The 13,827-nt window shown below is 37.1% G+C and overlaps 1 protein-coding gene across 2 annotated transcripts; it reads right to left on the bottom strand.

Moving 5' to 3' along the window:
* Nucleotides 1-322: 322 nt before the first annotated feature.
* LOC119498755 (profilin-2-like) lies at nt 323-7,269 on the bottom strand. Of its 2 annotated transcripts, XM_037787805.1 has the most exons (4): nt 7,118-7,269; nt 6,897-7,011; nt 4,369-4,561; nt 323-2,436 (listed from the first exon to the last, which is right to left on the bottom strand). In XM_037787805.1, exons 2-4 carry the CDS (start codon nt 6,993-6,995, stop codon nt 2,339-2,341), a joined length of 390 nt encoding a protein of 129 aa, XP_037643733.1. In that variant the 5' UTR covers nt 6,996-7,011; nt 7,118-7,269; the 3' UTR covers nt 323-2,338. The 2 variants fall into 2 exon arrangements, with proteins under 2 accessions (XP_037643733.1, XP_037643732.1); XM_037787804.1 differs by having other exon boundaries at nt 6,897-7,256.
* Between the last annotated feature and the right edge of the window lie 6,558 nt (nt 7,270-13,827).

The raw sequence follows: 13,827 nt of genomic DNA, 5'->3' as shown, positions 1-13,827 counted from the left end.
TCGAATACGACATTACTTGAGCAGGCTGACTCCTTTCAAAGTAATGAATTTCCTCATCAATGACGGCCTGCAGCCCATTGAAAATGTGGTTGATTTTCCTCCAGCTTTCTGCAAAGAAACAATCAGTAGGCTAGTTATTTCTGGGATTCAGTAACAGTTAAAACCACCACCAGACGTATGCATCGTTGCTAATGTAGTGGATCATCAATATAATAAGTTAGAACTGAATACCTGAATTAGAACAATCGACTTGAAACTCTTGAATCAGTCAACATACAAGTTTGTACTCACAAGGCAACAGACAGGACATATTGGCTTTACCTCTGGTTGGAATAACTTTTATTTGATCTGTCTGTAAACAAGATGTCTCATCAATTCATGGCATTTGAAATAGCAGATTGTGTGGCAGAAGGAATTTCCAACTCATGAAAAAAAAAGGACAAAATATTGCAAACTTCTTTTTCTGTTGTTTAATTCTGTACATATTCCACAAAGTCTGGAGATTACTGATGCCAAAATATCCCTTAGGAAAGTGCCGTTAAAAGTTACTTCTTGCTGGGGCAGCAGTTAAAAATCCAACTCGTAGTAGCAACAGATCAGATCGATTTTATGGCACAGAATACACAGTTATTCTCAGAAAATTTTCACAAGACAACTTACAAATGTTCTTATTCCAACCAACACCATTTTCATTATGTTTAGTGTACACAGCGTCGTTTTTTTTTCTTTTAAATATACTTCTAAGTACCGTACTATGACAATTTGTGAATACACCTTTTGATGACTAAAGCACAAGGCAAATAATTCCAAAGTGTTGGAGCCCAACAGCCTCGGTTTACAGTCAAAATGCATTCATACTGTAGTAAAATGACATTGCCGTTTCATTGGTTAATGGATATGAAGTTAGCAACCAATCAATTAGTGATGAGAAGTTTAAGTAGTGTTGAAGTCTAAGGAAGCAGTTAAATGTTTTACAGTCATCTGAAGTTGTCTTAATGATTTACAGTCAACAGGTGATGCTAACAATCATCCATCAGAATAAGCTGAAGTAATTCTGATAATCCTCTTTTTATTGACAATTGGTCCAAAGGGGAGGGGGGGAGAAAAAATAACTCCACGTAACAGGTGTGTAGTGTTTTACAGAAAAATGTACAAATAGCAGAAGCTGACTGACAAAAGACCGAGCTGTCACAGAGGTGGAATGTCCACTGAGACTCCAGGATGTGGTGAAGTATCATGACAATATCTTTGAGACCTCAGCAATGCTGACCTTACACTACACTCAAAACAACAGCCCAACACCACATCATTAACTTTAAGACCACATTCAGGTACAACAGCAAAAGCATGTGATGGTAGAGACGTTGTGCTTGAGGGTGGCGAATTGGTACACACATACGGGACTTTTTGTCAGAGGAAATTTGTCATTTATTTAATGGAGGCTTGAAGACTTTGAAGATGGAGGCAGAAGAGAAGATGGTTTTGGCTGGAATATTACGCAGGAACAGAGAGGGGGGGGATAGGGGCTGGGATCTGTATGCTAAAGAGGGGTATGCATGCAATTTTTAAATGCCCACATGCTGATGAAAAAAAAAAGAACACTGGCATCTTTTTAGTAAAGCTCAAAAAGCAAAACTATGCAAACTATCACCACCATTACATGTGTACTTCCCCTTGGAATATTAGCCAGCTGCTAAGTGAATGTTATACAAGGCGAGTCCAGATTTATTTTACACTTTGCAATCATTTTTTGAACACTTTTGGTTAATAAATGAACATGCCATTACTGTAGTGTCAAAAACATGAGAAGTACAATGTTAAAGTGGGGAAGTTTTATAAAAAAAAAAAAAAAAAAGGAGGAGGAGTGTGGAGGGACTTAAGCAAACAAAAGGCTGTTTACAAAAATAGACTGGGGAAAGGAAGTAACATTGTATGCCATCTTATCCTGGAAGTAGTGCCAACACAATGCGGTGGGTGGGAGTGAGTTGCTAAGTTGATGGATGGGTGGAGAGGTTGCTTAATATCCAGACCTCCTCAGGTAGTCAGCCATTGAATGTGCTTTGTTGTTAAGATTTCCACCATGGACCGCCTCCTTTCCCATGACTAAAACCAATACTGGAGCACACAAGGAAAAAAAGAGAAATGAACAAAATTTGAAGAGTCTCCCGCCCCTACAGGATGAAGGGGGGGGAACAAAGGTGACACAGTATCTTACCACTCTTCATTGCTATTAAAAGTTTCCAAGACATTTTGACCGCTTGCAGGAGAAATCTTAACAGCAATATTTCTTTTCTCTTCTTTTTGTCTCTCAATTTTTATCTAAGTGAGCATGAAAACATTAAAACCCTGAATCCCTCAAGTATTTTGTCATCGCGAAAGCCTTCTTATTCAATCCGCCTCCATGGACCCCTTCTTTGCCCATTACCAGAACCAAAACTGAAAGAGAAGAGATAGAAAAGGGACAGTTAAGGAAAGCAAAAACGGTAAAGAAAGACATTCCAAGTATCATCACTAGACTTGTGTAGTCCAGGGATATTCAACTGTGTGCCATGCAGGGCTAACCGTCTGCAGGTCGTCTTTGCTACCATAGAACACAATAGGTGATTTCATTACTAGGTAATTTTACCAATTGACACCATACATTGTCCATACTAGGGCTGCACGATTATGGCCAAAACGATAGTCACGATTATTTTGATCAGTATTGATATCACGATTTTTTTGATCAGTATTGATAGCACGATTATTCATTGATTTTAGCAACGACATTTTTATTGCACTTTCACATTAAAATAAACAGAGCACTGTTTTCCCTTCCATGCTGTGCTACATTCCTGCTAATGTACAAACTAGAACTGCACCATGTTGGAAAATACTGACATTGCAATATTTTATTTTGCTACATATATATATATTGCAATATGAAAAAAATACAGGAATATATCATCCCACCCCTTTGTTAGCTACATTTTAGAGTTATGAAAGTTATGTAAATGCTTCAATCTGGTGCACTTCATGAGCAAAATTAGCAACAATAAGAGCTAGATAAACAATTTTACGCTCTTAATTTAATCATAAACACATTGGTTGTATAGATAATATCTATACCCAAAAGTGAAGCCAAAACATCAAGCGGTTGGTTTAGGAAGCGCTTGATTTGATGTGCTGCAGAGTTTTCTATGAGCAGAACGTTCATTTTAAACGTCAATATCGCAGGTGATCATGTTCATTTAATTGTAGGAAGCCAAAATTGTGATCGCAATTAATATTCGATTAATTGTGCAGCCCTAGTCCATACATTTCAGACTGCCAAATGATGAGAATACAGTGTCCAACACGGCAATTTATGACTCACTTGTGTTTCTTAAATAGGGAATATTCACTGAGTTAACAAGTGAGCCCGCGTGTCATCCATAACACATGCCTTGAATATCCCCATTCTAGCGTGTTTTAATTTTTTGTGTAACAATTATAAGCTGCGGGAAGATCAGTGCACTTGATTGATCAGGACAGCTTCAGCTGACCTCTGCTTTTAACAGCAAATCAGATGTAACTCAACACTAATGAGCCGGTGGATATTGCAAAGAAAACATGTGTTAGAAGGTTAAGCGTTGGGTTGGGCGACATGTTAAAACTTCCAACCGGCCAGCGTCAGCCCAACAGCCGGCGATTGCCGATATATTCGCGCAGATGTTTGTGTGACCGAGTTAGATGTGAAAATATGCTGGCACCCACTGTCTCTCTCTGCTGTTACTGGCCTTTGTGCTACTTGTAGCTCGCTGAACTAGAGTCTGTCGCTTAGTAGTCTCGCAAAGCCACACCTCCTTTTAGCGCTGTGCCAGCTGCTCACTGAGCAGCGGATCTCGCTCATTTTTTGGAAGCACTAAATCAGCAAAATCACCTGCGCAAATCAATTGGCAATCACCAGTTGTTGGTCTGACGGCGACCGGTTGAAAAATTTTTACAAAAAAATTGTAAATTTAATGAAACAGACCCCTGATTGTCAGTCTGCACTTCCATAAAACTCATGTGAGGTAGCGCTCGTCACAATCTGGTGTCTTAAAGATCCAGTGTGTAAGATCTGGCGACATCTAGCAGTGAGGTTGAAGAGGTCATCCTCTCCCGTGTGCCAAGCGTGTTGGAGAACTACGGTGGCCGACGTGAAAACGCGAATGGCGAGAGCCAGTTGTTGTAAGAGTAGCGTATCTAATTTGGAGCAGAGCCAGTGCTTAGAGTGGGTGTGTTTGTGGGAAGTAAGTGGTGAGGCCAGAGAGCGAGATCGGCGGCGAATGTGTGCAGTGGAGCAGAAGACTGAGTTAGTTTGGCTTTGAGAATATCAAGTGAATGTACAGCGGATGAACCGTTTACCTTTTCCAGCTCTTCCCACAGAGACATTGTATGTAGGTTCTCCTCCTCCGCTCTTTGTCCTCACATCCATTGTCCAGTCCATGTCATCATGGAGGTTGTCTCTGAGGACTGAACACTTCTTTGAGCCCAGAGTGAGACCGCCAGTGTAAAAGGTCTCCCTGTCCTTACCGATAAGTACGTCAATTTCTTGAGGCTGAAAAAAACACAAAACCACAGGATTGGGACAACGTCAGTCAGATCCTCAGACACATGTAACAAATATGCTTCCAGCTACGTGACTAATTCTTCTAGAAAAAGTAGGGGTGTAAGAAAATATTTAAAAAAAATCAAATATCAGGATATTATGATTTGTGATACTGTATTGATTCTCAAAAACACTACATTCATTTTTAATTAATAGTTAACATGTAAAGATTAACTCAATCAATACTTCATTTAATTTACAAAGAGATGCGTACTCTCAAAGTAGTGCTATGATGTTGGACGTTAAAGGGACTGTGATAAATGCAACTGCAGATCCCACTGTTCTGATTGCATAAAAAAGTAAACTTTTTTTTCAAATTTCATGCCTATGGTGGTGTTTTTTATACTATGACAGTTTTCCTAAAATTAGATAAAAAAATTGCAATATATCGTTATTGAATCATAACCCCTGCATTGTGATATGTATTATATCGCCAGATTCTTGCCAATAAACAGGCCTAATAAAAAGGCACAAAATGAACTATGTCCACAAGAAAGAACATGAATTACCCAAAAAGTTTTTTAAAAAGAACACTGCTACGTTGAGGTTAAAAAAGACCTTTATTAAAGTGTCTACACTATAATAATAAGCTACGCTATGCAGCCATAAAAAAAAAGGCTTTTTAACTTTAATACCTTGACAAAGCAGTGTGCCTTGACCTTTTGGGGATTTTTTCTTAATGCATATGGTGTTTTCTTTATACAATGACAGTTTTCCTAAAATTAGATTAAAAAAACTGCAATATATCACCTTACTTACCGTATTGCAAATATCGCAATATATTGAATCATAACCCCTGCATTGTGATATGTATCATATCTCCAGATTCTTGCCAATATACAGCTCTAATAAAAAGGCACAACATTAACTATGTCCACAAGAAAGAACATGAATTCTCCAGAACTAAAAAGGCACTGCTACTTTGAGGTAAAAAAAAAAAAAAAAAAGGCCTTTATTATAGTGGCTATAATAATATAGGTACGCTATACAAAGGCATTTTATCTTTAATACCTTGACAAAGCAGTGTGACTTGACTTTTTGGGGAGTTTTTTTCCTAATGCATATGGTGGTGTGTTCTTTATACTATGACAGTTTTCCTAAAATTAGATAAAAAAAAAAATTGCAATATATCCCTTATGTTATGTGATATGTATCATAACACCAGATTCTTGCCAATATACAGCCCTAATAAAAAGGCACAAAATTAACTATGCCCACAAGAAAGAACATGAATTCCCCAAAACTAAAAAAAGGCACTGCTATTTTGAGGTAAAAAAAAAAACAAAAAACTTTATTATAGTGGCTATAATAATATAGCTACAATAAAAAAGGCCTTTTATCTTTAATACCTTAAAGCAGTGCGCCTTGACTTTTTGTGGAATATATTTCCTCCCTTGTTGACAACGTGTACCCCATGCACCAGGAGCAGCTGCTTTGTGTACTTCCACATTGTTTTTTATAAAAAAATCTATTTATATAATCAAATTTCAAACAGTAAACTGAGCCATTGTAATAATACCCAACCTTGGGGGGGGTTCTGAGAAATAACAGACGCACATTTCACTATTTGTCTGACATTATGTAGACACAAGAAAGCTGCAGAATGTCTGAGACTCAACACACACATCCTCATCCCTGCAGTGAGGAGCGTTAGCGGAAGTCCAGTGACGTCTCTGCACCGGTTCTAGCTCTCCTGCACATCCCTCCTCTCAATGAATTAAAACACAGTCATTCCCATGACAAAATATACATTTATGAATACACGACTACACTGCTGGCGTTAATAACAATGCAGCCTCGTTGTACGTCCGCCAGAGCTATCCTTTAAAGCACAGGTAGCCGGTAAAGCAGCTGCAGCAGCAGCTTAACGTGAGCTAATCAAAGCCACCGTGCACACAAAAGCATGCCCGTTTTTCTTAAGTCGGACACCGTCTACTCGCTGGTTCTAGCTTTAATACAGCAGTGCATTTGCATTTATGTTATTGTTTGCTAACGGTAATTGTTTTCAGGTTTGTTATGGTGCATGCAAACCCACAATGAGTGCCTTATCTGATCAACACGAGGTCTAATCCCGCAACGATTCCTCAGCAGGAAACAACCGAGACAGGCCACAGCTAAAGCTAACGGTTAGTCATTTAAATAGACCCCAGCGAGGTAACGGTTTTAACGGTTTTAACGCTCCTCAGTGTGGCGGAGCGTTTTTTTTCTAACGTGGTGGTTGATACATAAACACAGTCAAACCCACACGTTCACTCTTAAATTACACCAATGTGCGAGCTCTTACCGTGATATTGTTGAAGGTACCACCGGCGTGTGCTGCCCAAACATATTTGGCGTCCGTATATCCAACAATGGCGCTATCCTGACAGCTGCCATCGGCCATCAGGTTCTCCACGTAGCTTTGCCAAGACATTATTCAAGATGCTCTATAAAAAAACCCTACTCAATGGAAGTTACGGGTTGCACAAACAAGGAGACAGTTAAATAGGAAAGGGGGGAAAAGACCTTAACAGACGAATCTCCAATCTAAACCCGCACTTCGACGTTAACCAACGTCAAGGCTGGGGCAGCAAAGAAAGCCAGGGTGGTGATGAGGCAGCGGGCTGGGTGTAGTCCGTTATCAGATCACTCCGCACAATGAGCTCCACCGGCGCTTTAATGGCAGCAGGCGGCGGAATAAAGAATAAAGAGGGACTTATCACTTATCAGCTCAGCCAAGAGTCAACTGTCTGAGAGGGGAATGCTGCAGGTTCACACAGAGGCAGATGAGGGTGTACTGATTGAATCGTTTAGTCAATCATTCTTTCATTCATTGAAGGTATTTTTGCATATTCTGCACCCTCAGCCTGGAATTTGCTCCAAAATGACCAAAAAATCAAGGAGCTGGTATCATTCAATATATATATATATATATATATATATATATATATATATTTTTAAACAATGTATTTATTGAGTTTTTCCCCTTTAATAATTGCATGAATAAACTTAATAAATACAAGTGAAGAAAATTTTAATAAATACATTTAATTAAAAAAAAGGAGAAAGTAAAAAAATAATAGAAAAGGAAGAAAGAACATATATATTCATATATATTCATATATATTTATACATATATACATACATACACATATAAATAGGTAAAAACAAATAAAGAGAGAGAATTACAGAAGTAACAGTAGTGCAAGAGATAGACAAGCTATATACATGCAGTATATTCTCTTAAATGGTCTGATCATGGACAACACCATTAAGAAAAGTACCAGTATGTAAAAAGGTTACAAAGTATTTATCAAAGAGCCATGGTTTCTTTTTGAGATTAAGAAAAATCTTTTCTGAAGGTAAATATGATGAGAGCTCTTTAAACCCAAAAGACACACTAGGGGGGTCCTCATCTTTCCAGCGAATGGCTATACATTTACTAGCCGTGATTAGGGCTAGTTAGTCTGATAAAGAGAATATTGCCCCTCAGATTGACTGGTAAAACTGAGAGGTCCCCCAGTAGTGTCAGTCTCGGGTTGGTTGGGATTTCCACCTGCACAATCCTTTATGCATATGGTGGTGTGTTCTTTATACTATGACAGTTTTGCTATTAGATTAAGAAATTGCAATATATCGCCTTAATTACAGTATTGCAATATAATGAATCATAACCCCTGCATTGTGATATGTATTGTATCGCCAGATTCTTGAAGGTATTTTTTCAAGTTGTAAGAATAATGGCAAAGACAAGTCACATCAGACAGTTTGTGTATAGCTGTAAGGATAGCAGTTTACAGTCAGTGCGAATGGAAACAAAATGCCCTGATGGATAAAATAATCTTCTCACTTTCATAAAACTACTGCTCATCCCTCTGAGACCCACAATAGATCTTGTCTTTTTATAGGGGGTCTTTAGGGAGAGATAACAGGTCAGCAGTAGATGTCACATAGAAGTGGTGTACATCATCTGAAAGCTGGGAACCTGAAGATTCATTTGAGATGCAGCTCAGCACTGTGTATCAAGTTGTTCTAGTCATAAATCAGAAATATTTATTTTTAAATTGTAAAAGTGTATAAAGGTTTAGAACATAATGATCAAAGAATATGATGTCCATTCCCATGTTCTACTATGTCTCATAAGTTGTTGCAGCAATTTTTGGGTTGATACCATTTGTTAAACAGATTTGGTGCTAAATTTAACAACTTTTTTACCACTCGAGAATTGATAAAAATGATCAATAATCCCTCCAAAACACCACATTAAAACACCAAGACCTTGAGGAACACAGTAGAAAAAGCCATGCTGTGATTTGGTATCAAAAACCTTTGAGATTACTGAAAGGATTGCATTTTTTCAGCGATTGGATGGTGAGCACTTCTGTTGTGTAAACTGCTCAGAAACCCCCTTATTGTCAATCTACCTAGGAAAGCCATCCATCCTCTGAATGCCCTAGGTCTCTAGTTTGTGGTTTTAAAGTTTCATGAGGCTGTGATTATCCTAGAGGTCACCACAGGTCATTTTATACAGTGAGGTCAAGTTTAAAAAAATAGTCTCACTACAATGAAATGGCTAATATGGGGATTAACATCATCACGTGAATACAATTGGAATCATTTGGATCCAAAAGAGTCTCAGTTTTACAGTGATACCAAGTTTATGTAATTCCAAGACTGTTTAGGGACCCCAGTATGCAGAAATACTCAAATACACCATTTTTAGAATAGGCGAAAATAACACATTTATATTGCATGAAAAAAACTGCATGTGATTATCATAAAGTGGGCATGTCTATAAAGGGAAGACTCGTTGGTACCCATAGAACACATTTTCATTCACATATCATGAGGTCAGAGATCAAGGGACCCCTTTGAAAATGGCCATGCCAGTTTTTCCTCGCTGAAATTTAGCTCAATTTTGCAGCGTTATTTAGCCTCCTTCCCGACATGGTAGCATGACATGGTTGGTACCAATGTATTCCTTAGGTTGTTTTAGTTTCATATGATATATGTGTCTTCACTCTAGCCCTACTACACTGAACCTACTAGAGCCTCTGAAAGACAGTAAAGTCAGTCGGGTCTCAGAATGTGTTTTTTAAATGGTGGGAGCCTGGTTGGAAGTTCTTCACTGATGGCTACTAACAAGTCATATTTTCCTGTTAAATCTGGGCTACTCATGAGTACTGAGATAGGCTACACTAAATGCCACTCTGCAGTAACTAACGGTAACAGTACACAAAATTCTCATTTCGATTATCTCATAACACTTGAATTACAATATGCTGAAAGGTTATTATGGAATTTTTGCCCAATGATGCCAAAAATGTGTTGCCTACTGCATGTTTAAGGCACTCAAATACTGACATATTGTCAATAAAAATAAATAAAGAACAAAAAAGAAGTAACAGAAATGTAGCCCTAGTGTTCTATTTGGGGGGTCCTGGAGACCAGCTCAAACAACATTTACTTAACATTGTCTAATCATCTTAATATATGATGACTTTTCTTAATTGTATGAGAATTGCTTATAAACATGATTTGAACTGATGACATGTTTCAGAGGAAGTCTGCTACAGAAAATTAGTCCTGTTTGACGTCTAATTGACCTCACTATGTAGCATAACTTGTGGTTTACAAACAAAAGGATATTTGTTCATGCATAGCCATATAGCATATAAAACATAAAATAATCTAATTTTGTGTAACAACAATGCTTTATGCTCATGTATGCTCAATCACCTTTATCAAATGTGCAATCACAGTTTGTGGCAAAGGGTTTAATGAGGTCAGAAGAAAACAAAAATAATATTTGATGGAAAAAAAGGTTGATTTTGCAATTGGTATTATCATCACTCATTTTTACACAACAGCCCATAGCTCTGTTGGGTCACAAAGGCCAAACAATTAGGAAGTAAAGTCAATATAAACAAAACACCAGGGTTAAATAAAATAAAATAAAACTGTGTCTTATTCCATATTCCAATTCATCTCATGCTACAGTAAAGTGTTGGAGAAGTTTTGTGTCCTGCTCAAGAGGAACCTCTCAGGCCATCTTCATCTTGCCAAAACCATGGATCAAACCAGGCACCTTGGCCAGATTTTAATCCCAGATTTCCATTACCCTAGTCACATGCAATAGGGAAAACATTATTTTGGTAGAGCTTATGCCTGAATTTAAGACAAAGTTTACCTTTTACCAGATGATTTGCTTCCCACACCAACACAAAGTCCAAAATTATTTGAACCAATACTATTTATTTGTGTGAAATGGTTCAATAATACCAGAAGCAGCCCTATCACCCTGCTTATTATAAAGCACCTAGCTCTATTGGTCCCCAAAAGGTCAAACCATTAGTCAATATAAACAAAACACCCGGGCTGAATAAAATAAAATTGTGTCTTATTCCATAAGCTTTATAATAAGTAAGTAAGTTAATTTTAAAAATACTCAAATTGAAAAACAATCAATCCCTTAATAAACAAATTAAGGACCTGATACTTGAGAAAACAATTATTATAATATCTGGTTTAAATGTTCAAGCTCTCCCAGGGTGTAACACCTGCAATTTCAATAAAAAAACTCAATGCAAATAACTGCATTATAAAATGCATTAAAAGTAATATGTATGCTATATGAATTATATGACATGAGTTGATGTAATCGTGTGTAAAATTCTTCTATTTTTGAGATCAGTGATCATCATCGATAGACTCGCACGCTGTTTGAATTTGCATTTGCTATTAGTATACTGGCAAATAATTATTGGCATAAAACAATGAGCATGAAGGGATATAAGCCATTTTAGATGGTGGAGAGTTCAAGGTTCATTGAAGATGACCAAAAAAGGAATAAAGAAGCATGACATCCTTTCAAAGTGACACGTTCACCTCTTGGCCACCAGGGGCAGTGTTCTCTATGGTTTGTAAATACTCATGACTAGTCCACAGTACAGAAGAAAAACCTGTCTTAAAAACAGGTATTTACTTCCTTTGATAATTTTTAGAAATGTCTTGTAAATGCCATTCCGGTTGATTGATGTATACAACATTTTAAATTGTATGCAAATCTTCTCATATACGTCACATTGTAGCTCCAAGCATTTTTTTTCTTTTTCTTTTTTATTAATATTTCTGTTGACCTTGTTAGATAACAAAAAAGCCCATATGGAGTTCACTTATTCACCAAATGCTGCAGATGTAATGCAGTGCTCTGACTTACTCATGCATGATTCATACTATTCCTTCAACCACAGCTTGGTCAATCAACCTCTGGTCAATTCCTCCAGAACACATTGCTTTCTATGACCTGCTTCAAATGTATTTATTCTTGACCAACTGGTAGAAACAAAGTAGTGTGGTGATCACAGGGGTTACTGCATGCTCTGTCATATGCTGGCTGTTATAATGCCCCAGAACCAATAAGGTCCAGTGTAAAAGCAATGGTGCAATCTAAATTAATTTTAAAAAATCAACAATTTTGAAACTGTAAAAGAAACTGGAGAACTAAAAAAACAACTTTCCTTGCTCACTCATCAAAGACTCCCTGGGTAAGAAAGGCTGTGGGATTGTGTCTACCTCTTCAGTAGTGATATTCTTATGATCCTTTCCATGACTCTATAAAAGTGCAGGGGTAGATTGCACACAAGGAATTTTCTAACAAAGCACCCTCACAAAACAAGAGGGCTTTTTTATGAGACTATACTGTACAACCACTACGAGAAATGCTCCTGTAGGAGAACTCTGATAATATCAGCTGGCATATAGAAACACTGCAGCATATACAAATTCCTAGAGAGAGAGGGAGAGAGAGAGAAAGTTGATGCCTTCAAGTGCATTCCAATAAAATCTGACATTTATGATTAAAAGGAATAACTAGCCTAGGTAATAGATTGATCCGAGAAACAAGAGAATAGACAAAATAAATGTATGCTATACAGTAGTATTCTGATGGCTGCTGTGTTTTAGGTGCTAGGAAAATATCCTACAGCTCAGTTTATAAAAACATGCCTGACAACTCAAAGTCAATCAACAAGGGAAAATGCTCAATGACACAATTTATTCACACAGGATTTGCATACTTGATAATAATATGTTCCATTACTATTTTCATCACTAGTTGCCACGACTAGCATCTAGTTTGTGCTATTTAATAAAAAATTAGTCCTCAAATATGATAAATTAAGGACAAAATGAACAGACTTGATAAGGTCCTTCATCATATCAGTGTTGTGGTGTGTGTATTCCTAAACAAATGTTTTAATTAAATCACCACACAGCAAGTCTGGGGTCAGGTAGTATTCCAGCATAGAAAGACACAGAAAGTGGGAGGAACGGGGCAGTAATAGACGGATTATAGTCAGACAAGACGTCAATTTAGGTTCTGGGAAATTGTGACAGGCATCCAGTTTGCTTATTTATTTATAAGTATTTAATTGACAATGAAAAGAACTGAGAAAAACGACAAATGTGAGTGTCTGCAACCAGAGAAAATTTGGCATTTTGCTTGAAAAATGATAATATCAGAATGGTTGTTGATTATTTTTTATTGACACTACCACCGGCTCTTGTTGCCCCACTAAACTGTACTGTATTATACCAATGATGTACAGCTTTATTCTGCACTTTAGTCTATTTTTAAAAAACTCTCTACCTCAGTTCTCATCCCACATTATATTCCATATTTTACATTTCTTAATCCCCTGGTCTCTACTGTATATCTCCTATATTTTATTATTCAGCACTATATCACTTTCTGCACTATATTCACATTTTTAATAGTCCTGTATCTCAGTTGTTACCCTGCACTATATTCATTTTTAACAGTCTCTTCTGCACTATATTCACTTTTTTAATAGTTCTGTATCGCAGCTGTTACCTTGCACTATATTCAGTTCTAACAGTTTTCTTCATCTCCTTGTATTTTCATATCTGGTATATTTTTTTGTACTTTGTACAACTAACTTTTTTACTGCCTTTTTACTAACATGTTTTGCACTATGGAACTGTGATGCTGGAAACTTGAATTTCCCTCGGGATCAATAAAGTTACTATCTATCTTTCTATCTATCTATCTATCTATCTATCTATCTATCTATATACATACATATACATATATATATATACATACATATATACACACACATACACTGCACATTGCACTACATGCGCACACTGCATACCACATATACATATACATATATACAATACACAGCATCCGACCATGCATACATTATTCT

Source organism: Sebastes umbrosus, chromosome 12 (assembly GCF_015220745.1).
Source record: "Sebastes umbrosus isolate fSebUmb1 chromosome 12, fSebUmb1.pri, whole genome shotgun sequence".
In the NCBI taxonomy this organism is placed as follows: domain Eukaryota; kingdom Metazoa; phylum Chordata; class Actinopteri; order Perciformes; family Sebastidae; genus Sebastes; species Sebastes umbrosus.
The sequence above is the reverse complement of the archived record's forward strand: the minus strand, read 5'-3'. Positions and strand labels throughout refer to the sequence as shown.